This window comes from Syngnathoides biaculeatus, chromosome 17, assembly GCF_019802595.1.
Source record: "Syngnathoides biaculeatus isolate LvHL_M chromosome 17, ASM1980259v1, whole genome shotgun sequence".
In the NCBI taxonomy this organism is placed as follows: Eukaryota; Metazoa; Chordata; class Actinopteri; order Syngnathiformes; family Syngnathidae; genus Syngnathoides; species Syngnathoides biaculeatus.
The window spans coordinates 19,006,157-19,029,323 of record NC_084656.1 but is presented as its reverse complement, the minus strand read 5'-3'; the positions used below and the strand labels follow the sequence as shown (position 1 = coordinate 19,029,323).

At 43.8% G+C, this 23,167-nt stretch overlaps 2 protein-coding genes across 3 annotated transcripts in view; one reads left to right on the top strand and one right to left on the bottom strand.

Annotated features, from left to right (window-relative positions):
* Window positions 1–18: 18 nt before the first annotated feature.
* LOC133515278 (uncharacterized protein KIAA2026) lies at window positions 19–12,834 on the bottom strand. 2 transcript variants are annotated; one of them, XM_061847677.1, is made up of 10 exons: window positions 12,657–12,834; window positions 10,858–11,485; window positions 9,165–9,365; window positions 6,700–8,144; window positions 5,932–5,993; window positions 5,726–5,815; window positions 4,563–4,678; window positions 4,272–4,459; window positions 2,299–4,122; window positions 19–2,127 (listed from the first exon to the last, which is right to left on the bottom strand). In XM_061847677.1, exons 2-10 carry the CDS (start codon window positions 11,409–11,411, stop codon window positions 515–517), a joined length of 6,093 nt encoding a protein of 2,030 aa, XP_061703661.1. In that variant the 5' UTR covers window positions 11,412–11,485; window positions 12,657–12,834; the 3' UTR covers window positions 19–514. The 2 variants fall into 2 exon arrangements, with proteins under 2 accessions (XP_061703661.1, XP_061703660.1); XM_061847676.1 differs by having other exon boundaries at window positions 5,932–5,996; window positions 12,657–12,833.
* A 1,081-nt stretch (window positions 12,835–13,915) lies between these two features.
* LOC133515281 (E3 ubiquitin-protein ligase UHRF2-like) overlaps window positions 13,916–23,167 on the top strand; it is a 41,201-nt gene continuing 31,949 nt past the window's right edge. The window contains exon 1 of the mRNA XM_061847681.1: window positions 13,916–14,875. Coding sequence (XP_061703665.1) covers window positions 14,723–14,875 — 153 coding nt within the window. The 5' untranslated portion in view covers window positions 13,916–14,722. The remainder of the gene's footprint in view (window positions 14,876–23,167) is intronic.

The window sequence follows — 23,167 nt, the reverse complement described above, 5'->3', positions numbered from 1 at the left end:
AGAACTCCAAAAACTAAATGCTCACAGATCCATTGTTTATTTCCACACTTTCGCCTCCATTATTTGTTCCATGAACCGAGCAAAGAGTTGCTAACTCAGTATGGTAGAAAATAAATACAAAGTGACTTAAAAAACATTTTACACGGGCTCAAACGTGGCACAAGAGGTATTTTTTTTACATTTCCTACAACGCGAAACGTAGTTTTTCCCAAACTTACGGACAAACGGGACAGAACGGTTTTGTTCCGTGAAACATTTAAAGTAGTAGCGAGTTGTTACAATGAGCCTTATCAAACAGTTGGCTTTTAAAGCGCTACAACAACAACAAAACATGAACTCCATTTAACTTCCATTACTCCCAGTTGTCATTACTGGCCATGAAGTACAAAACGCAGACCTTTCAGTACAATCAGTCGTTATCAAATGAGAAAAAAAGCATTTTCTGACCCTATTTTTCTTCATAGCCGTAGAGCAAATTTAGTAACAAGTGCATAAATATTTCAGACTCATGGTCTCAGTTATTTTGTTGACTTGGTGTCGGCTGGTGATGCCAAGATCCGCTGTAAGTGCTGGGGGTGAGAATCACTGCTGTCTTTTTAGGGTACATATTCGGCGCAGCTGCTTTGGCCTCACACTGGACCGAGCTCAAAATGGCACCGTCGGGACTGATGAGCAGCTTGTTTGCTAAGCTGTTGCCCACACCAAAGGGGGATTTCTGCACGGAAAACTTAACCAGGGGCTGGTCGGTCAGGGCGATGGACTGGTGGATGCGGTTTGCGGTCAACATTGTGATTGGTTGAAATGCGGCGGGGGGCGGGGATAAGGTAACCGCGCATGACGTTTCCAAGTTGTCTGTAGTGCTTGCAATCGGTAGGTTCTGGATTCTTGGCGTAGAGTCTGTGAACACTTCTTGAATGACCGACGGTCCCTGTTTGGACAAAGAGGTGACGTGATGGCCCAGACGCATAATAGAGGATCCTGTGACTCTAGATGTAGGGGTCGGCTGTATACGGGAGTCTCCGGTCGTTGCTGAAACCTCTGGGAAGGAGTGGCAAGGAGCAATTGGGCTGGGCAAAGATGATAAAGGAGGATGCAATTGGGGAAAAACTGATGCGTTCACAGGTGAAATAGTTGTGGGACATTGAGCTTGAGGGGGCAGAAGTGCAGAACCAAGGCTGAGGCGACCAGTTACATCAGCTGGTTCTTTGGCTGACTCAAGGGGGGCATTGAGCAGAGAGGGACAAACCTGTGAGCTAGGAGAAGATACAAGAGTCGCATTAGAGGGCAATAATGATGAACCCTGGACATCAGCTGGACCGACGGTAGGGTCGCACACTGCAAAAGGCAAATTCAGGAGTGTGACACCGGGCAACCCTGCTTGGGACTTGGGTAAAATTGGTCCATCAAGGATTGTTGAGCCTTGATTCACTCCTTGCAAAGGTGCTGCAGATTCAATAGTCCCAGCACTGGAATTAGGCACTTGTTGTGGAAAAGGGCTAGAGACGATGAGCACATGGCTACCCGGGCCTAAGCCCTGGGGAGGAACTACAAAACAGGTACTATTAAGAAAGATCTGTGTACCAGCGACAAGGTGTTTTGAGGTGTTGATGACTATCCTCTGTTGAGTATTGCTAGTCACCATGGCGGGGTTCAGACATTGTGTACGGTTGGTGGTTGCTGAGAAGATATGGGATTGTGTTTTGTTCAGAGGTTTTTGAAGTGGGGACATCATTACAGCTGTGTCTTTAGCCAGTACATGTGAGGATTGATGGGTGAGGGTGGCCAAAGAGGATGGGTCTGGGTTGCCCTGCGTGGAAGAGGGTACAAGAGAGCAGCTGGTAAATAAACCTGTGGGCAGACTTTGTGGAGAATGAGTAGCAGTCGTAGATTTGAAAGAGCATAATTGGGAAGCTTGAGAGGTTCTGGACAGAGTAGTATTGGTGTCAAGCTGGCTAAGACAGCTGATGACAGTATTTGACTTTGTGAATGGGGCCGATTGGGTTGTGGTTGCTGGAGAATGTCTCGTCTCTGAGACGGATTCTGGTGTCCTCGCGGAAATGCAATTTGACAGTGCACCAATGGTCTGTCCAATGGTTGTTGTCATCCCTGACAACTGGATCTGAAGACCTGCAGACAAACAAGATTTAAATGTACTAAGTAAAAAAGAAATTGCAGTCTTGTCTTCATCTCCGGCATCCACATAATGGATGATCTGTTACTGTACAGATTATAGTCTTGAACAAATTTAACAGTCAGCAGAGAGGGAAAACCGATTGACACTATAGGAATCAAACTCACCTCTTGGGAGTGTGATGTTCTTTGCTTTTGACAGCACGTGTGAGTCAACACCCGGGCTTAATCCCATTTTCAGAGATTGACTTGATAATGACGTAGTTATCCGTTGTCCATTATCCGCTGATGTCATGGCCTGCTTTGGAACACTTCCCGCTGAGGTACAGGCCGTCGTTGCAGAGGTTTGGTTGATGACCATGACTCTTGAACCAAGAGCCTGATTTGGAACAGCTATGGCAGAGGGACAGGAGGAGGATGGCGTAACCAGGATAAATTTCGTAACTTTGTGTTGCTCTTCTGTGCTGGGCCGCTTCAAACCAGGCTGACCAACTACCTCGGCGTGTGCAATCCCGTCAACGGTACTTTTTACAACCAGAGAACGTTTCACCGTCTGTGCAGGGTTGTAAATGTTTCTTGTAACCGTAGAACCGTCTGATTTGTGGGATACTGGAATTGAGGGTACAGGTGTTCCCAAAGTCATGTTTTCTTGGCCAGTAGGATTTGTGATGGTAGAGGACTTTAATACTGAAGGAATCTGCTTTTGAGGTTGGGTTATAGAGACATTGGCTACTGTGGCAGCGGGACAATGATTTTGTTTTAAATGGAGAGAAGAGTCCTCTGCATTCTTGGACACAAGGAAGGCTTGAAACTGAGGTGAAATGGTAATGATTGGACTGGTGGACAATCCTTCAACTGGATTCTGGGCAGACGATGTCTGAACTTTGACAATGCCCGTATTGCCACCTCTTGTCGTCACAAGGATAGACTGCGAATCACGTATGCATATTGTCTTAAGTTCTTGTTTATGGTCTGGAAGTTTAGGGGGCACAGTAGAGGCCAAAGCGGTTGTGGACATGATGGAGGGTGGACATGCAGGATTTTGATGAATAGTTTGTGAAGTGCGTCGTTGTGAACGTGGTGTGAGCTGGAACCCGGGCATGCTTTCGGTCCTGTGCTGCTGACTAGGTGGGGAAGAAAGGGAAGGAATCTTTACTGTCCTGGCATCCTTCAGCCGAGCTACTTGCGGAACATTCTCAGGAATGATGAAACTACCCAGACTGGTGGACAAGTGCATGGGTGCCTTTGACCGATCCTCAGATTTTTGAAGGACATGTTGAGAGGGCAGAATAACCACCTGCTCCATGACCTTCTCCTGTCTGCTGTAGTCCTGACCAGGTTGCGTCAACATTTTGGGTGAGTTGTTTTCCCCTTTCGTGACAAGGGGATCATGCCTCTCTGGAAGATTAGATACCCCTTGGAGAGGATTCTGCAATACAGTCTGGTTTTGTTTAGCCAAATCTGTTGTTAGAGGAGCTGCTGCCGCCGTGACCATTCCTTTTTGTCTAATTGCACATTTCCCCTGTGTCTGTAGTGAGTTATGTTGCGAAGTGGATTGAACAGTTTGTGGTTTTGTGCTCGCCGCCGCGGACGTAGGCACGGAGTTTGAACATCCCTTGCTCTGTCTATCGGTGTTGTTAAACCCTGAGTAATCAACAGGCCGCTTCATTAAGGTCACTTTGTTTCCCACACTCTTAGCAAGCAGGGTGGGAATTGGGGTGTATCCTTTGGGCAGGCCAGTGGTCGGGTGGAGCACACACAATTTGGATGTTGATGAAGAGTGGACTGGGTTTCCCACGGCCCTGTCGGTCTTTGACTTAACCATTTCACATTTAGACTTTGGACTATTGTTTGGGGCAAAAGTGGTGTTACTGCTGTCAGCCTGAACTTTTGACACTTGTTCACCAGTTTCGGGATGTTTTTGGTGGTTGGTAATTCCGAAGTCTGGCGAACTCTCGCCACTAGATTCAGCTCCAAGGTCCCCACTGTTTGCTAAAACAATACAAAGATGATAAAAATAATAATTAGCTGCACTCTTCAATAAAACAACTGTGCATATCGTTTATTTAAATGTTTGGACTGATAATGCACAATAGACCATCAGATATGTTGCATAACAACTTTGATGCTAAAAAGATTACCTCCGGTCCAAAGAGCTCTGGGAACCACGTGTTCCAGTTTATCTTCTGATCCTTGTTGGCAAACAAACAACGACATATCTTCATCCTCATCTTCGTCTGATGAGGATGACGACACACACTCCTCCCGCGCAAACTTATTGTACTCCGGGTGTCTCTTGAAATCGTCAAACTCCTTCTTCAATCGAAGCCTGGAGCGGAGGCGAGAGTGTCGGGAAAGGAGTAAGATATTTCATGCGAAGCCAAGGCCAAATCACTAGACTGAGTGATTTTATTGATAGTCATTCTTTGTACCTGTTTCTATGATATGCTTTGAAAAGTTTTGGTTCCCAGGGTGAGAGCTCATTCAGTAGTCTGATCAGTGTGCTGTGGAGGTCTTTCACTGCTTCTTTTCTTGAGTACCATCGATCCTGTCAGTAGAAAAGGAAATTTAAAAAATCGTTACGTTTTCTCAATGGACCTTTCCGACTTGTCAATCACTCGTACAATAGTAGCCAATCAGATAGCCGCATTGTCTTAACCCCTGGCTTGACAAGCCCCTCTCGCCGTACTGTCCCACGAGCAATGCTGGCTGTCAGTAGCGTGCGCTTGGAAAAGTTAATGTTACCAAGAAAATGGTCCTCAGAATGTGCAATTCTGATGAAAGATATCCTGCTAGATTACACGGGGCCCAGTTTTTTCATTTTCCAAAGCCTAAAACACAGTTGACAAAGTGTCTACGATGGATTAAGGCTCGCGAAAAAGCGCACGTACAACTAAATGTGGACAATATCAACAAACACGAGGCGGTAAGTGAGGGAGAAGTATCTTCTCTGAGTTTGATTGAATTATTATCAGTGCTTTATACATTGCAGGAGAACAACTTTCACTTTGTTAGTGTATCACTGGCCTGCTGAATGAAGTGTGTCATGTTTTATGCCAAAGAGTCGGGTCAGGGATACGTACTGTAAATGCGCCACGTCATGCAAGAAAAATGTGGGTGCGATTACGAGCCAAGTCAAATGAATACACCCGCTCACTTCTAAAGACTACAATATTACTCGTTAGCTTTCCAAGTAAAAAGTACTCACCCTGCTTTACACACGCAGTACGATTCCAATATTTTATCCTGTTGGATTTTAATATGAAGTTTGTGAGGCGTCAAACTTTTTTGCATCGATCACCAACATTTCGCTGCAACTGTGACATTGGGTCGTGCTCCGTCCAAAATCTTAATTCCGTGTACATATCCTTGCATGAAATATTTGAGACCCCTCTGTAGAACTCTCTTGGACAAGTCTGACGCATTTGGCAAAAAACATACCTCAATATTATCTGGCACATGCGATAAGAGAATCGACTTCAAACATGTTCTGTTCAATCGCCATTTTGCAAAGCTTGTGGGACATGGTTAAGGGGGCGGAGCTTAAGCTCGCCATCGGAAAGATCCTTTAGATCCCGCAGACTTGGTCACCTACCAACTTCTTTTTTGTGCTCTCCAGTTCATCTAGCTCATCCTCTGTTTTGCTGATAAGATCTCGCAACTCTTGCAGACTGGTGCAAACCAACTGCGGAAGAAAATAAATAAAGATGATTAGTAAAAACAAAAATAATAATAATACAGCGACATACAGGAGCTCAAACACAACTAAATTTCTGGAAATAATTTGATGTGTGTGACTACCTTAAATGACGGCTCAACAGAAGGCTCAGCTTTTATTCTCTTTGCGGCTTGAATCTTTTTCCCTGCTAAAGTGAAATCAGATGAGTCAAGAACCTTCACAGTTTTCAACACTGCATAAAAAATAGTCGCCCGTAGTAACACCATAATTTTAGACGCACAAAGCAAATGCAAAGATTAGATTCTAGAAAGTTATGCATTTCATTTTTCTCCCTTTAGGTTATGGAAAAAGCAAATGACTGATATATTTGCTTTATTTCTGTGAAGAGTTTTGAAATTGTTTTTTTTTTTTTTTTTTACAGTAGTGTGAGTAATGTAACATAATGGTCACCATTTGTCCCAAATCTTTTCAAGGTAAACCGCATATAACGGGCATGTCTTTGGCAACGTTTCGTGTATTCGACTCCAGGATTTCCTTTCACCGGGCCTCTTTCTCGTCACACGGACAACAACGTAAAAATGGCTCCGCTTGTGCTGTCCGTTTCCTAGCAGGAATTAAAGTCGGAGTCGCTTCAGTGAAAAGTCGCGAGAGGGTTTGGGAAAAGTCGCTCACTTGGCAAAACTGACTTTTTGGGGGCTTCTCTGTACACAGTCTGGCTGCAAGTACACATTTTGAACAAATTGAACCAAATTGAAATTGATTTATTCGATTGAATTATTCGATTAGAAATCGTTCAATCCAACCATACATATCTCATTTTTATAGCAACCAAATGATCACTCATAAGAAAACTGAACAGGTTCTGATGTGAAGAACAATTCTTTCCTTACCTTCTTTATGTTTTTTCCTTTTATCTTTCCTCTGGATGGTTGCAGTATTTCCCTGTAACGATGTTTCAGCTGCCTGAACGTTGTCCAATTGCTGCGACTGCCCCAACGCCGTCTTTTTCGTACATTTTTTTTGTTTCAACCACATTCTCCCAGTAACCTGGTGTTCGTCGCTGAATTTTTGCTCACAGCGAGTCGACGGGGAGGTGCGGCCCCGATGCGGTGACTTGACAGTTCTGCTACATTCCAAACGGGGAGATGTTTGGCGGGGTCTTGCGTTCAGGTGGTGCCCGTCGAATTTGATTCCCAAGACTTTGCTTGTTGAGTGTGTGGTGTCCACAGAACGAGCGGGTGATCTACCCGTGTAGGTGTGTTCGCCTACATTCAGACAAGGATCATCAGTTTCGACTTTAATGGGGTGCACCGAGCGCAAGGAGAGGTCCTCTTCTCTTGTGGTGCATTGGTAGTCCAAGTCTACAGTTTCTTGTTTAATACATTCCCTAGTGTGACACTTTTGGTTTAACTCATCACTACAATTTACATCTGATGACCCGGGCCTCTCTTTTTTCAAGACAGGCCAAAACCCTTCTTCATGTTTTTCCTGTCCATCCCCGTTTTCCCTCGTAAAAACCTTTAATTTCTTCTCCAAATCACCAGAGGTATCATTAACATGAGCGGCACTTCCAGGATATCCCTCCTCGTCCTCCTCAGAATCTTCAGTGTGTTTTTCAACCAGTCTCACCAACGCTGAAGGGAACGGAAAAGCCGGTGGTGTACTGGGACTTTGGCGGTAGATTCTCAAGTCCGCCCCGCAGAAATGGGGGAAATGTATGTAGGCGTTATCCTTGCTGTCGTAGCCCAAAATAGACTCCCTGCATTCGTGTATGGGCTGGGCCAGCACGGCATCCTGAACGTCCTTCTGCGTCTCGTACACGTGGTCACACAAGCCCTTGAGAAGCCACACTCGCTGGCGGAAGGGCAACAGGTGGAACGGCTTCTCCTCCAAGGGACTCGCCTCGCCCAGATGAAGGAAAAACTGGTGACAAAGTCCAAGTTGCTGGGCCCGGGTTGGCTGATTGCGGGCACCGCCGACGCTGCGGTACCAGGCCTTGACGCGCGACCTGAGCTCCGCCTCCCAGCGCCGATACGGCAGAGCGGGCCGGCGGTGCAAGGTGGGCCGCTGCTGCCACGGGGACAGGAGGGATGACATTATTTTGGCCAGGAGGCTGCTGCAGCGCGGCATGAGCAGGCAGCGCTCCAGCTCGAAGAAGACAATCTCGGGAAGGTTGAGCACAGTCTGGGCCAGGCACAGGAAGTGGCCAATGGCGGGAAGTTCCCACAGAGTGTCGACGGTGTGGGGGGACGCCTGCGACAGCAGAGCCTGCTCCCACTCCTCCAACGCCTTGGCCGACACTTCTTCTGCTTCTCTTTTTTCTAGCTCACGTTGCCTGAAAAATAACAATGGCTTATTCATATCCATAATCCACAACCATTAAAACATAGAGATAAATGCACGTAGCCCAATCACTTTGTTGTGGGATAATAATCCCCAAATTACAGTGATGCCTCGGTTCTCGACCACAATCCGTTCCAGAAAACGGTTTGAAAAGTGAATTGTTCGAAAACCGAATCGATGTTTCCCATTAAAATGAATGGAAAAAGAAATAATGCGTTCCAAGCCTAAAAAGTTGGGCTTTTTAAAGCATTTTTTCCAGCTTTTCCTGATAATAAACTGCATAGTAGAAATACATGTACAGTTTAAATCTTTATATAATAAAATAATTTAAGAAATATATTGATTTTTTTCTTCTAATGTATCCTTTAGTAGTAGAGTACGCTAAGATGGGAGTGCATTGCCGCATCTGTAGCGACTCGGCCCCCAGCCTTGTAAACTTTTTTATTATGTTATATCTCGGTTTTTTTTCGGCGCCGTGGGAATTCACAACAAAGCACGACGTAGCTCAGCTAGTCTGGCCGCGCGCAATATGTTATTTCCGGGTTTTTTCAGCATTGTTCGATTTTCGTTCGTAAACAGGAGCAAAAAAAAAATAAATAAATAAAATCTCAAAATTTTCGTTCGAAAACGGATTTGTTAAAAAACGGGGACATTTGAAAAATCGAGGCTAGAAATAAAGTATTCTTGTTCATCTAGGTCAGACGGTGTAGTAATAGAGAGAACCAAGAATTTTGTAAAGTACATTGCGTTACATTTTGTGTCAAATACGCGATGTAAATATATTTATTTTATGGTGGTGCCTTGAGAAACAGGTTGAATTCATTCCGTAACCACTCTTGTATGTCAAAGCAGTTAAATTCCAAATCATGCATCCCCATTAAAATGAATGGAAATGCCATTAATCTGTTTAAGCCGCCCATAAAAATGTAATTTTCTGTTACATAACAGCGGGGATGTTCTGTAGCAGAATATGGTAATATAATAATCGTAATTATAGCAGAAATTCGCTTACTTCTTTTCCTCCTTCGCCCTGTGTTGCTCTTCCATCCTGAGGGCCTGCACCATGACAGACTCCTGCCCACCGATAGCGATAGTCGCCATATTTCGGGATGACAACCGCCTCCTTGTCGAGGTAACCCCCTGGGCTCGCTCATCGTCCACGCCAAAACGCCCTTTGGAGGTCACCGCCAAAGTGGTCTTCTCACGAAGGGTCCTCATTGGACAAATGGAGACAAGGGGGATGATACTTACATAAAATTCATATTCTACCGTAGATCAACTATGAAATGCAGTCAAACAAGGAATGAAAACATCAAACAATGTAAAAAAAAAAAATGAAGGGAGGTTAAAAAAAAAGTTCATTTATAGTTCAGTTTTATTTAAATTTTAAGTACAATACATTTGCATTTAATCTTTAAGAATTGTTTACTTTCAGACATTTTTTTAGGTACCATTTTTATTTAACATATGTGCAAGTAGTTTTATAACTTTCCTATATTTAAGCTCAGTTTTGCTCAAACTGTTCAACTTCACAGAGCCATACCATAATATTACATACTTGAGACTTTGTCCGTTGGTCATTATAGCAGTTTTTGGTGAGTTTGAGGTTTTTAAGTGGGACTTGTGATACTGTTCTAGGAGATATGCGAGAAATAATGAAGTTTTATTTACTCTTTAGTTATTGTGTTATTAGACACACAAACACACGCACACACACACACACACAAAAAAAAAATATCTGGAAGGAATCATCAGATTTTCAAAACTTGCATTACGTTGTACTTGGTTTAAAGTAGCCAACTCGTTTTTGGTAGCTCTTGCTGTTACTTAGCTAAGAATTTTGTTTTTAAAACAGGCAGAGGATACAGTCCTGGTCATTTGCAGCATTCACACCTCCGACTTTTCGACTTCAGAGTGCAGTACAGCAAATTGCGTTCCAATTATGCCAATATTTTTTTCTTCTTCAATAGCAATGACAGGGTAATTTTTAAGTCCCTTAATATTAGCGCATTATTCCGATGTTCTGAACAAACCTGCATATAACAGTTTTTGGGAGGGGAAAAATAAACTTAAACGTGCACTGTTGCAAATTATTATGTACGATCGTGTTTCAAGATATTTGATATTAAAAAGAGATAAAAATAAATTGTAAGCATCAGGTAGCTATATTCACTCAAATCACGAGCTACTTCAAACAACACTATCTTAAGCAGCTGCACAATTCTGACAGTTCTCACATTTACGTACATCGAGGGGCTCAGTTCAATCCAGGTAGTTATTACAAGAGCACTACCACTTGTATTTACTCGCCTAAATTGCTATTAAAAATTTCAAGCGAACAAATTCTAGTCGTCTCCTTTATTGCTTGACGATTGGTATTTGTACCCGATGTTAAAACAATAATGCTCACACTTGTGGTATACTTTTCAAAATCAAAATTCACTTGTAAAACTATTCCTACAGTTAATCTTGAACAATTAATTTTAGATAGTCTTAAAATTTGTGCCTTATTAACTGTTCTATTTAATATATCACAAAGGATATGTTATCTTTAGTTGGGCACTCATTGCACTTTTTGTTTAGTTTCTTCTGGAAATAGCGATCCAGACTTTTCTATGCATCATTTTGGGATGTTTACCACCCTGTTTTCTCCAGTGTCGACCCCACAAGCAACCATACAGTGTGCAGTGAAATAATCGGTGTACCTGGAAAGTAGAGTGAGCTTTTGTTCTAACATAACCTCCAGCTTTTGCGCCTGTTTGGAGAGCCAGTGGTCCACGCCGTGGTACCGGTAGCAGTTCTCCAACATCAGCCGGAAGTCAGCCACAAACTCGGTTATGCTCTGATACTCCTGGCCGACAAACTTCTCCTCCATCCTCTGCAGGCACATGGACTGCTTGAGCCGGCCGTGACCCGGAGCGCAGACACCACCGACGCCGCACTGGGCCTCCTGATGCCCGACGGCGTGGAGGAACAGGCCGGCGACTGCCTTGTGCTTTTCCAGGAGAAAGCCGGAGAATATTCTGTAGGCTTGGTGGACCTCGTGGCTCATGTTCTCCTCAAAGTTGGTGGTGACGCAAACTTCTGGGAGCGAGATCTCACCGCTGGAGAAGTCGGACGTGCTGTCGTTGCTGGTCGGCGGGTGCTCCCCGGGAGCAATGGAGGCGCCATTGCTGAGAACATCCTCGGTCGTATCAAGGTTCATGTCATCGGTGCCCGTCCTTGTCCTCGCAGAACCCCAAGACAAGATCCCGGACATGACCTTAACCTTGCGGGCGAGAGCCTGCAGGGAGTTCACAGCTGTCAATCATACTGATGCTGCGATGGGGAATCCTAGAATCAGACAAAATGAGAGGCTGTTAGTTGATTGGTGAACCTGCTCGAGACAGTAGATCTGATTTTGGACTCGGATTGCAAATGGGTGGAAAATTTCCAGCAAATTCAGAAGGTAGTAGAGTTTCAAATGAATGCATGTTTTTGTGATATGGATGAAAACTGGACTGCCCGGAGAAAACCCACAGAGCCACGGGGAGAACATGCAAAGTCCACACAGGCGGGGTCCGGGATTTGAAACCCCGGTCTTCAGAACAGTGAGGCCAATGCTCTACAGTTTCTTCACTGTGTCGCCTCCAAGGGAAGTTAAGATAAGGAATTTTGGAAATAATAAGCATACTTTGGACAGGCACAGAGGCGACCAGGCTAAAATCAATAGACGTCGGAGGAGGACCTGACCTGCATCTCCGGACCAGTGGTTGGTAGTGGACCTGTGATGGTGGAAGAGAGACCAGGTTCCCCTTTTGGGTGACTCAAACTACCCGATGCCAAGAAATTTGAGTGATTTATTATATCCATCCAATTTCTTTACTGCTTCTTCTGTTCAGCGTCACAGGTGAGTATTGTCATCGATCCAGTCGGTCGTGATCCAAAATGGCTGTGTGGGGTTCACTCAAGCGGCGTAACACGTTTCGGTAAGCTGAGCTGATTCGTTTGCTCCTTTTACCAAACCCACTGGGTACTTTGTGCAAGCCCAACTGAAAACCTGGGTGACCATTTACAAAAAGGACTAATGGACCTGGGTCATCTCGACCTCCCACAAAAAAAAAAAAAGGGTCTTGCCATAGCCGTCCATTTTCAATAATGTGTTCTGGGTAATGGGTGACCTGGAGCCAATCCCAACTGACTTCAGGTCAATCTCTGGGCACAGTCTTCGGATACTTTGCCAATAAAAATGACTGCCGTGTAAAGGGATTTAATGCCCCCCGTGCCCATCATTCCATTTCAGCACTTTGGCATTGTGAGTCACCGCCTCATGTGCTGGCTCACAGCTGACATTTCTCCATTTCATCGACCCAATTTATTGTTTTGTCTATTTTTCCCCACTTGAGCGAGGTTGAGGGTAGCAGGTAGCTGGCTAGCTTAGAAAGTAAACAAAACTTTCTTCTCCTCTCAACCTGGAAATACGACTTAAAAAAAGCAAACAAACGCGTTAAGCATGACAACGTACCTGAAGGTTTTACGCGCTGCTCCAAAATCCCGCAGAAAGTCCACTTTTACTCGTTTTTATTTATTTTTCATTTTGTGCCAGGTGAAAAGCGGTCATCTTCATAAAGCTAGCTACTCGCTATTGTTGTCCAAAGGACTCGGCCTGCAGTTGCTCCGTTCAGTCTCCATGGTCGCATCGTAATTCCTTTAAACGCCGTTGGAGGGGGGTGGGGGTCGGGGGGGGGGTCACGCCAGGACGAAAGACGGCTCATGTCAGACTAATGATGTCAGTGACGACGAACTGACGGCTAATGCTAAAGCTAACGCGGCGTTGTTAGCCGGGGGGGACGCTCAGCGGAGAGTCGCGACGGGAAGACGGCATTTCATTCGGACTAGCCGTGGGGGCTAACTGACTCGCAGGGCGGGGGGGGGGGGCTTTGGATGTTTACAGCCAAAGGTTGACAAAAAAAAAAAAACGCAACTTATGGAAAGACGAGTTATCCCGTGTGAGGGCTATACGCTCATACTTTATTGTCGTGACGTCAGAGGCACCAATGCAATCCGAGTCACTCGCCATTTAATCACCGACGAAGCATCTCGGCCACTATACTTTTGGTTATAAAGAGGTTTATTTTGGTTAAATACTGAAATACTGACGAAGGCAACATCAGCGCTTAAACGTAAATAATTGATTCAATTCAAGAGGTTAAATGTCAAATCGAGGCACAAGACTTTTTTTTACGATCACTAGAGGTCGCAAAAAGCTTACAGACGTCACCTGTTAGTTAAACTTTCAGAAATAAACAGAAGTACAATATTCTTCCCCAAAGAAGACCCTTAAAAAAGGTTGCGTTAACAATTCCGCCCTCGAGAATCGATGATGATCAACACTCCAAAATTCTCATTAATGCAACAATTTTATGAATTAATCACTCGAGGTGCGCATAACGCTGCTATTCATGAATAGTTATGCTTACTTAGCTGCTTTTAAAACATGAGGCTGTTGTCATCGAGAAATAACTAAAAACAAATTATAGTTATATTGTACAATAGATTGTAGTTGTAACCGAGAAATAACTAAAAACAAATTATAGTTATATTGTACTGTAGAGTGTAGTTGTAACCGAGAAATAACTAAAAAACTATTATTGTTTCTGTACTGTAAATTGACTAGACGGTACGTGCAGGTATGTGCGTGCGTGTTGGAGTCTGTGGTTTTTTTAAATGTATTTTTTACTTTTACTTTACGGTTGATCAGCTGAACGGGTTGGGAACGTGGGTAGAACTAAACGGACCAGTCCTTCAATGGTTAGGTCCTAGCAAGAGGAAAAGAATTACGTGCTTGCTCTCAGTTTGACCCAGAAAATGAGAAGAACGACAGAAAAGGAAAATTGCATTCAAATATTACATATCACCTCATAAGACTAACATATGGGCGATTTTTATACCAAAGCGTCAAGTTTTCCCGTGACAAATTGCCTCATGATTTTACATAGATTTCTGGGAAAGACAATTTTGCAAGCGAAAAAGTGGCATAAATTCTCAATCCTTATGCGATTCTTACAAACCAGGGCTCATTTAATTCGTGTATCCATTTTGATATTTTGAAATTTTAGAAACATGGCTAAATAAAGTTGAGTTGAATTGAGAATTAGCACAGCCACAAATAATTAAAATCAAATAAGATTGTGATTTCTAAGTTATCTGTTAAGTAGACGCCGACAAATATGAAATTCATATTTGACGGCGAGTACTTTTGTTGTCGTGCGCGGCGCCTTTAAATGCAGAGCTGCAGGTCTCGCGGGTGCGATCTCGCGATACTCGCTTGGCGCCGCGACCTCATGTGAAACACCATCCGCACGAGCCACAGATCAGCACACACGTCCTCCGGCCGACGGGTTTTTTTTTTTTGGCCTCTGCGGCGGAAAAAGCGCGATGGAGACGCGAATTGTGTCCGTCTGAACCACCGCGGGAGTTTTTTCGGAAAGAACAAAAACACAGCACCCCCCCCCGCCGCCCCCCTCCCCCGCACCTAATATCCGACCGCGCGTTTTAGTCGAGACGTATTTAAACAGGGGCGGCGCGACGATGTGGATCCAGGTCCGCACCATAGACGGGAAGGAGACCCGAACCGTGGACGATCTCTCCAGGCTGACCAAAATCGAGACTCTGCGCGTGAAAATTCGGGATATCTTCAACGTGAGGCCCCAGCAACAGCGCCTTTTCTACCGGGGCAAGCAGGTAAGGGTGCCCCCCACTCGTCACACAACACTGGTCTAAAAAAAAAAAAAAAACAATAATTATATATATTAAAAATATATCTACATATGTGTGTATGTATATTTGTGTATATATAAAATATTTTTTCATGCTGCCGAAAAAGAGTGACAGTGGCTCCGTGGCTTCCTGTTTTGATAGGAATTCGCCAATAGCTGTTGCGCAAGAGCCCCCCCCCCCCAATCCCTCAGTTACCCGGTTTTCATGAGTTGTCCTCTCGGTCACGTCAAGTTGTTGTTGTTTTATTTGGGGGGTGGGGGGGGGGGCGGTGACTGCGCACACACAGGCAGCATCGTGGACATGTTTGTTTACATTGACCCGGTAGATGCGGAGAGGGAGGAAGGAGAGCACCCACCCACTTTATCTTCCACATTTTAGCTTCCCTCTGTACTCAAGTACAAGTACAGATACTCGAGTAAAAGAAACGGGTGAGAAAAACAGGAGTAAGGATATACTACACAATAGTAAAAACAGACAACATGTACAGGTACATGTGAATTTTTACACTCAAATATATGCAGTAGCAATAAAAATTAGATACACCCGTGTTCAAATGACAAGTTTTTGTGATTTCAAACAAATGAAATCAACATAATTCAAAAAAATTTCCACTGTACTCACTGTGTGCGGGAATTACGTGAAATTACTGTAAATGATGCAGTATTCCAAGTACAGTATCGGCGAAATGAATAAAGGATCCGAATCCAATTTAATGACCCCTTATTGCAGTGGTGTCAAACTCATTTTTTTGTCGCGGGCCGCATTGTAGTTAGTTTCCCCTCAGAGGGCCGTTATGAATGTGAAACATCATATTTACAGATGATATTTATGAGCTAGTTTTGTAATCACAAATCAAGGGTAATGTTTTTTTTTTTTTTCAAATATTTGCTGTTGTTTGGGCACAGAATATTGCTTGCAGTATCTCAATGTTATCATTTACGATATGACGATTTGAAACTTGAGTACAGATTTTTTTTTAAAATCATGGTGGTTGATTCTGCTACTGCATTTTGGAAACAGAAATCAAGGGTAATGAAGTTTTTCAACTATTTTTCATGTTTGGTCATTCAAAAATGTTTGTAGTATCACAACGTTATCATTTATTGAATGTGACAATTTGAAATTTTGGTCCAGATTTTCACAAGAAGAACCATGGAAGTTGACAAACTGGATTTTCCTTCGCGGGCCACATAAACTCATGTGGCCGGCCAGATGTGGCCCCCGGGCCTTGAGTTTGACACCTGTGCCTTATTGTCACTGTAAGGTGGAGATAGAACAAACCTGGGGTTACGAATACATTAAACGCAACAAATAATATAACAATAATCTATGCTTATCATTATCCGATTAGTACACTATGGATAGGTTTCCGTTTACGCCATCTTGTGTGTCATGGAGGTCAAAGAACACAGGTGATAGGTCAAGCGGGAAGTCTTTTTTTCTATCGTTAATTTATCCGATTGGTCCAAGGGTGGTGGTGACGTCATCGGAAACCTATCCATCGGCTGATCAATGTTTTCTCGCGGCTCGAGAAATTTCTCCCAACACCGCAGTCGCTTGCTCGCTCGCTCGGAGCCGAGCGGCGCTTGGTGGGGTAAGCGAAAGTCATGGTGACCAAGATAAGACTCTCGTCGTCGTCATAGTGAAATCGTCTCGCTAAATGTTAAAAAAATTCCCATCTCCTTTGTAGAAGCGGGTCACTGTCAGAAATCCGGTTGCCGCTGAATCTTTGTTCTGGAAATGCTGAATGTGTTGCCATGCTTATGGTCCATGGCAAACGGTGACTCTGATTAAACCCAAAAATTACGGGGAAGCGCTCTGATGACCTGCAAAATGCGACTACAAAAAGGTCAAGGAAAGATTACCAGAACATCAAAACTTTATTTGGGGTTAATCAAGAATCCGTTAAAGATACACAAAGCCTATTTTGACAAAGGAAGCAGTAGAAAAGTTGTACAAATACTCTAGTTACAGTAACAAGGTGTAATTACTTAATTACTTCACACCCCACGCTAATAAAACATTACTTACATATGTATTTTTAAACGCCGTAGGAATTAAAAAGTTACCTATTTTCAGGGTTAAAAAAGTGCTAATGTGATGGTAACGAATTAAAAGTGAGAGAATTGCAACACAAAAAAGTGGTCATCTCATAACAATATAGTTTTTCCAATATTATGAGGCAAAAGTTAAAGGAAGTTATATTTTAACAAGTGAATTAAAAAAAAAATATCCAAGTTTATTCTCATAATATTCAACTTTTATTGTGGAAAAGTCTTCTTTCGGTTTGGGATGGTAATTGGTTTATTTTGTTGGTCTTATTGGCACATCAGTCCGCATGAGAATGTGTGCAATTTTTTTTCTTTTTAATCACGTGATGGAATATTTGATTAAAATTTATTGTGGTGACCTCCCCCAAGCTACGGCTTGTGCAGAACTCTTGGTTTAAAACAACGACAATAATTTTTGTGCACACAAGTCATACATTTCAGTTTAAAATGTAAGGCAGTATAGTGTAATAGTGGTTAGCACTTTTGCCCCACAGTTCTTAGGTTTTGGGTTAGAATGAGGGATCTTTGATACTGTTTTTTTTTTTTTAACAGACTGATAGCAATGCAAGTATTATATAATGTAATTATACTGGAGTACATCATGGCTGTGGAGTTACACGCTGGAGGTCTATTACTAAGATATTAATTAGATAACGGGCCTTTTATTTTTTACATTTTCTCCTTCCCACAAATATTATTCTATTCTATAACGGTACTCAAAGAACCCGTGAAGTGAAATTCAAGATTTGTCTCGAATTACGTCACGCACATTTGAAGATCATTTTTTAAAAATGTGCAACGTTTGAGAGTTAGTTTTTAAATGTGGAAATAGGCTATTACATTGTTTTTCACCACATTGGTTTTGCATTTTTTGGGACGTGGCTAACACGGTTTCCCGTGATGCACTTTGACGTTGGGCACGAGTCCGCAAGTGCCCCACTATATGCAAAGTTATTTCTTTGTTTTCATATCCGTTGCATTTGGGTGTTACTTAGTTGTTATTACTAGGCCAAAGCCTTTGAGCTCACGAGCTAGGTGGTGGCTAGCTCCTCCCGATAAACCAGCCGTTGAGCAAGTATATTTTTACGGTTCAAACGTGTAGGGTTGTGTAGCCATAAGAAAGATGCTGGATGAAGTAATATTTATTTTTCAGCGGTGGGTTCACATATTGAGCAGACACAGCATTCTACCATTTTGAAGCCTCCTTTTATATAAAGTGAATACTTGATTCTCGAACGTCTCCGTTCTCAAACAAATCGGTTTTCGAATGAAATTCGGTACTTCAACGCCTGCGACAAAACCCGAAAATAACATATCGTGCGCGACCCGACCAGCTGATCCACGACGCGCGTTGTTATTGTGAATTCATACGCACCGCGAAAAAAACGTAAATACTATAACACGCGCAGCCCGACCATCTGACCCACAACGCGTGTTGTTGTTGTGTATAACGCAGCCTCTGTACGCAGACGTGGGAAATATTAATTCGGTTTTTGAACGAATCGGTTTTCGAACGAAAATTTTGAGATTATTTTTGCTTCTGTTTTCCAACGAAAATCGGTACTCGAACGCCTGCGACAAAACCCTGAAATAACGCGCGCGCTACAACCATCTGACCCACAACGTGCGTTGTTATTGTGTATAACTCACCCTCTGTATGCAGACGTGGGAAATATCGATTCGTTTTTCAGACAAATTGGTTCTCCAACCAAAATTTTGAGATTTTTTTTGCTTCTGTTTTCAAACAAAAATCGGTACTGGAACGCCTGCGACAAAACCCGGAAATTACATATCGCGCGCGACCCGACCAGCTAATCCACGATGCAGATTGTTATTGTGTATAACGCAGCCTCCGTACGCAGACGTGGGTAATAATTCGGTTTTTGAACAAATTGGTTTTCGAACCAAAACTTTTAGATTTTTTTTCGCTTCTGTTTTCGAATGAAAATCGCTACTCGAACACCTGCGACAAAACCCGGAAACAACATATCGCGGGGTACCCGACCAGCTGATCCATGATGCGTGTTGTTATTGTGTACAACGCAGACGTGGGAAATATCGATTCGGTTTTCGAACAAATCGGTTTTTGAATGAAAATTTTGAGATTTTTTGTGCCTCTGTTTTCGAACGAAAATCGGTACTCGAATGCCTGCGACAAAACCCGGGAATAACATAACGCGGGCGACCCGACAACTGACCCACAATGCGCATTTTTATTGTGAATTCGAACACACCGCGAAAAACTCGGAAATAACATAATGCGCGCGACCCGACCAGCTGATCCGCAACACGCATTATTATTGAGTATAACGCAGCCTCTGTACGCAGAAGTGGGAAATATCGATCCGGTTTTCGAACAAATCGGTTTTGAACCGCCTTCTGGAACGGATTGCGGTTGAGAACCGTGGTTGTACTGTACTTGGATTTTTTTTTTCCACTCACACTTGGCAGCATTGTCGACAGCTCTTCTGTTGTGTGTTAAATTTAAAAATAATTGTTGTGCTTCACAGAGACTTTGATTGAATACAATATTTTCAGCGGCATCTATTATACCCATAGAGCAAATTTCATGATTTGCCTCAGCATCAAGCAGCAAAGCGCGACGGGACCTCGCGTTCCCGTTAGCATTTTAGCTTCATGTTTTATGGCCATGTCGACACAGGAAGCCCCCTCACGGCGCGCGTGTGTGTGCGTGGACCTTCAGTGTTTACATCCGAGCCCTACTTCCCGCAGTCACATGCGTCTCGCTAATAAAGAATGTCCTTTATGAATGAAACCGTCCAAGCTACTATTTCCTGTCGTGGAATTTAGTTCCAACGAAGGAAATGGCGACTCTGGCCGAAGGGTGATTCTCCTCTCTTTGCGTCTTTGTGAAGCGCCGCAATTTCTCTTCTGGTGGGCCGCCACAAAGACGGGCTTGTGGTGTCGTTGAAGAAATCGCATTGAAGAGGAGTCGGCTCAAGATTGTTCCTCGGCTCGTGACAACCTCGACACTTTTTATCGTCTACGTTAAAATTAAGTGAACCCTCACCAATTTGGAAACCGCCATTTGCAAACTCAAGTAGTACAGAATATTCTGTAGTACAGAGTAACAACTTTTTTTTTTTTAAACAGAGCTGCATCTTGGATATTGATTCATGCAAAGTGCTGGCACTCTGATACACAATTCAGAAATAACAAATTTGATCAAATTACCTACAATAGAATAGATGGGTGATGGATTTATTATAACTAATAATTAATGATACTCATTTCTCTGAAGGCACTGATCATGTTGATGATTTTTAACAATAATTATCAACAATGATTTAAGAAGGGGGCGGCACGGTGGATCATCTGGTAAAGCGTTGGCCTCACAGTGCCGAGGTCCCGGGTTCGATCCCGGGCCCACCTGTGTGGAGTTTGCATGTTCTCCCCATGCCTGCGTGGGTTTCCTCCAGGCGCTCCGGTTTTCTCCCGCATCCCAAAAACGTGCAAAATTAATTGGACACTCTAAATTGCCCATAGGTGTGATTGTGAGCCCGCCTGTTTGTCTCGATGTGCCCTGCGATTGGCTGGCGACCAGTTCAGGGTGTACCCCGCCCCCTGCCCGTTGACAGCTGGGATAGGCTCCGGAACTCCCTGCGAACCTTGTGAGGATAAGCAGCGAAGAAATGTATGGATTTAACAAGGGAAGAAAGAGATAAATAGCAATATGCACCACTTTATTTCTAGAAATCTCTCCATTTTCATGTAATTGGAGCATTCCTAGGAAATGAAAATTTCCCTTCACTGGTGAGGTTTTTATTCTTTTTTTTAGAACAGGACTGTGGATACTCGTGTGCCCACCGGCATCATGTTGGTGACCCCCTCTGTTGAACATCAAAAAGCAATTCTAATTATTACTATCAGCTCAAAGACCTACGTAATCGTGCAAAATGGCGCAAATGTGTACCGTCTTTTTGCAGCACTTGAACATGAAAAAGGAGTAACTAGTAGAAGTTGCAGCTGTAGAATATTTTTACACTTTTGTAAAAAAAAAAAAAGTGAATAGGCAGAGTCACTGATAAGTTGCTTTTTGATAGACGGGAGAACATTAAACAAAAACAGGAACGGTTGGTCTGCTTTCGCCACCCTCCAAGGCCCCGCCTCTGAAGGTCACGTGCATACACGCAGACGCTCAAATTTGATCCTTGCAATGTGTTCAAATATATTTAGTATTTCAAAAGTGTTTTTTTTCCCCCCAAATTTAAATGTCTTAATAAGGTTGAATTTAAAAGTTTTGAATTCTCGATCATGGGTTTTCCCTTTATTGCACTGTATTGTATCGAAAAAAGGGAATATGAAGAATTTTATTTTAAGTGTCATTATTGTACTACATACTGTAGTATTTGTGCGTTGGATACGTGCTTTTGAGGGGCGTGGCCTGGTCGTCTGTATTCGTGATCCTCTGAGCGTGAGTTTCCAACCGCCGCTCCTTGCAAATATTCTCATTTTATATTTGTTTGATTGTATTGTATTATATGCTCGCAAGCTAGGTTATCTGTTATAGTACCTTGATTAGTTGATTTTTTTGTGAGGGTGGGGGTGTCTCGCAACACAAAATATGGGGGTACTTGTAAGTCATAGTAGTATAGTTACCATTTAGCACCTGCGGATGTTTTTTCCAGGATTTCTTCACTTTTTTTGGCGCGGTGGGGGTGGGGCTGGTCCTGAAAAACGCTCATTACCGGTTTATTCTCCTTTATTCAATCTTTCTTTTGTGTAAAAAAATTAAATCATGAGTGCATTTTTGCTATTCTCAGTGGGGGCTGGTTCCTATCCACTGTATCGGCAATTTTTTTTTTTTGGGGGGGGGGGGGGGCGACAGCGTCTATTTGCAAAATATTACCTTGTGCATCAGCTCTTTGTTCTCCAGCAGCAAATTGCGAGGTTTCATTCTACGTCGACGTGGGAGCCTAAAACCGCATAGATGTGACGTTAAAAGACATGCGGTTGGCACGGCGTTTAATTATTAGCTTGGGTTATGTCACAATGCAGCGGGGGGGTTGGGCAAGGAGCCGGGGGGAGGGGGGTCGAGCCGGCTGGGCCCGGCCGCGGCGAGGCCTACGCCGCTTGCAAAATCCCGTGCTTCCTACTCCGTCCGCTGGAAAAGGAGCGGGGAGGGTCGATTCGGGGGATTTCCGTGCGCTAAGCAATGCGCGGAATGAGCCAGCGACACCCAGTCCGACGCGAGCCGGTGCCCTCCCGTGCACGGGAAAAGCGCCGTCTTAATTCCCTTTCAAAATGGCGTCTTGTTTACCACCCCCCACCACGCACACACACACACACACACAGCTCCAACTCACTGCGGGCGACGCGAGGGTCTCGACGCCATCACGACTCCTTCCCTCTCTGTTTGTGTTTTACTCGCCGCCGTACGACTTGCATTTCACTTTGCGGTGTCCCGTGTCACCGTTTTTTTTTTTTTTTAACAACACTTTCACACACACCTTCTTTCGTCCGCACGGCCTTGCTACCTCACACCCACGCTCGCTTCCATTCGGCGGCTTGGCTTAGAGGATAATCAAAAGAAAAAGACACGGCCGCTTGTTTATTGAACGGGTCGACATGTTTTACCCGTTACTAGTTTGGGCCGTCTTCCGCCGCGAGCTGTTGCCTATTGTCAGCTCGGAGGAAAAGCGTAGCGCAGAAAAGAAAAAAAAAAACACGCGCACGTACGCACGCGCGCGCACTGTTGCTGTGACCCAGTTAAGGCTGCAGTTTTGATTATTGCACATTCACGGATGTTCCGATGGCTCCAATTTGGGCAGTTAGACGCAGCCACGCGTGTTTGTGCTCATACCCTTCACGGTCAGACACCAGACAGAGAATCGGCCTTAAATCAGGAATCTTTGCGCACGGTTCCCCCGTCACCGACTCCAATGCGACCTCTCGAGTCGAAACAACGTTTTCTCTTCTGCCGGTTGACTTTCGTGGATAATTTCAAGTGAATTAACGCGTTTGATATTTATTAAACTTTTAGGAACTCCACAGGCACGATTTTAAGTTGCATTTTAATATTCTTAAAGGGGACATGTTATGGAAAGTTACCGATTTAATGTTTCCCAAGATAGGCCCCCCCCCATTTTTTTTTTTTTCTTTTTGGGTTAGGGCGGGCTTTTATTAATGGCATTTCCATTTACTTCAGTGGGCAAAGATGATTCAAGTGTGTGCTCACGGGCAG

What these genes read in the sequence shown, in the direction of transcription:
- LOC133515278 (XM_061847676.1), bottom strand. Translation starts at nt 11,411, where the DNA reads ATGTCCGGGATCTTGTCTTGGGGTTCTGCGAGGACAAGGACGGGCACC. An exon ending in CAGAGCTCTTTGGACCGGAG is followed by an intron (nt 4,123 to 4,271) that starts GTAATCTTTTTA and finishes GTATTGTTTTAG; the next exon opens with CAAACAGTGGGGACCTTGGA. An exon ending in GAACATCACACTCCCAAGAG is followed by an intron (nt 2,128 to 2,298) that starts GTGAGTTTGATT and finishes GTTTGTCTGCAG; the next exon opens with GTCTTCAGATCCAGTTGTCA.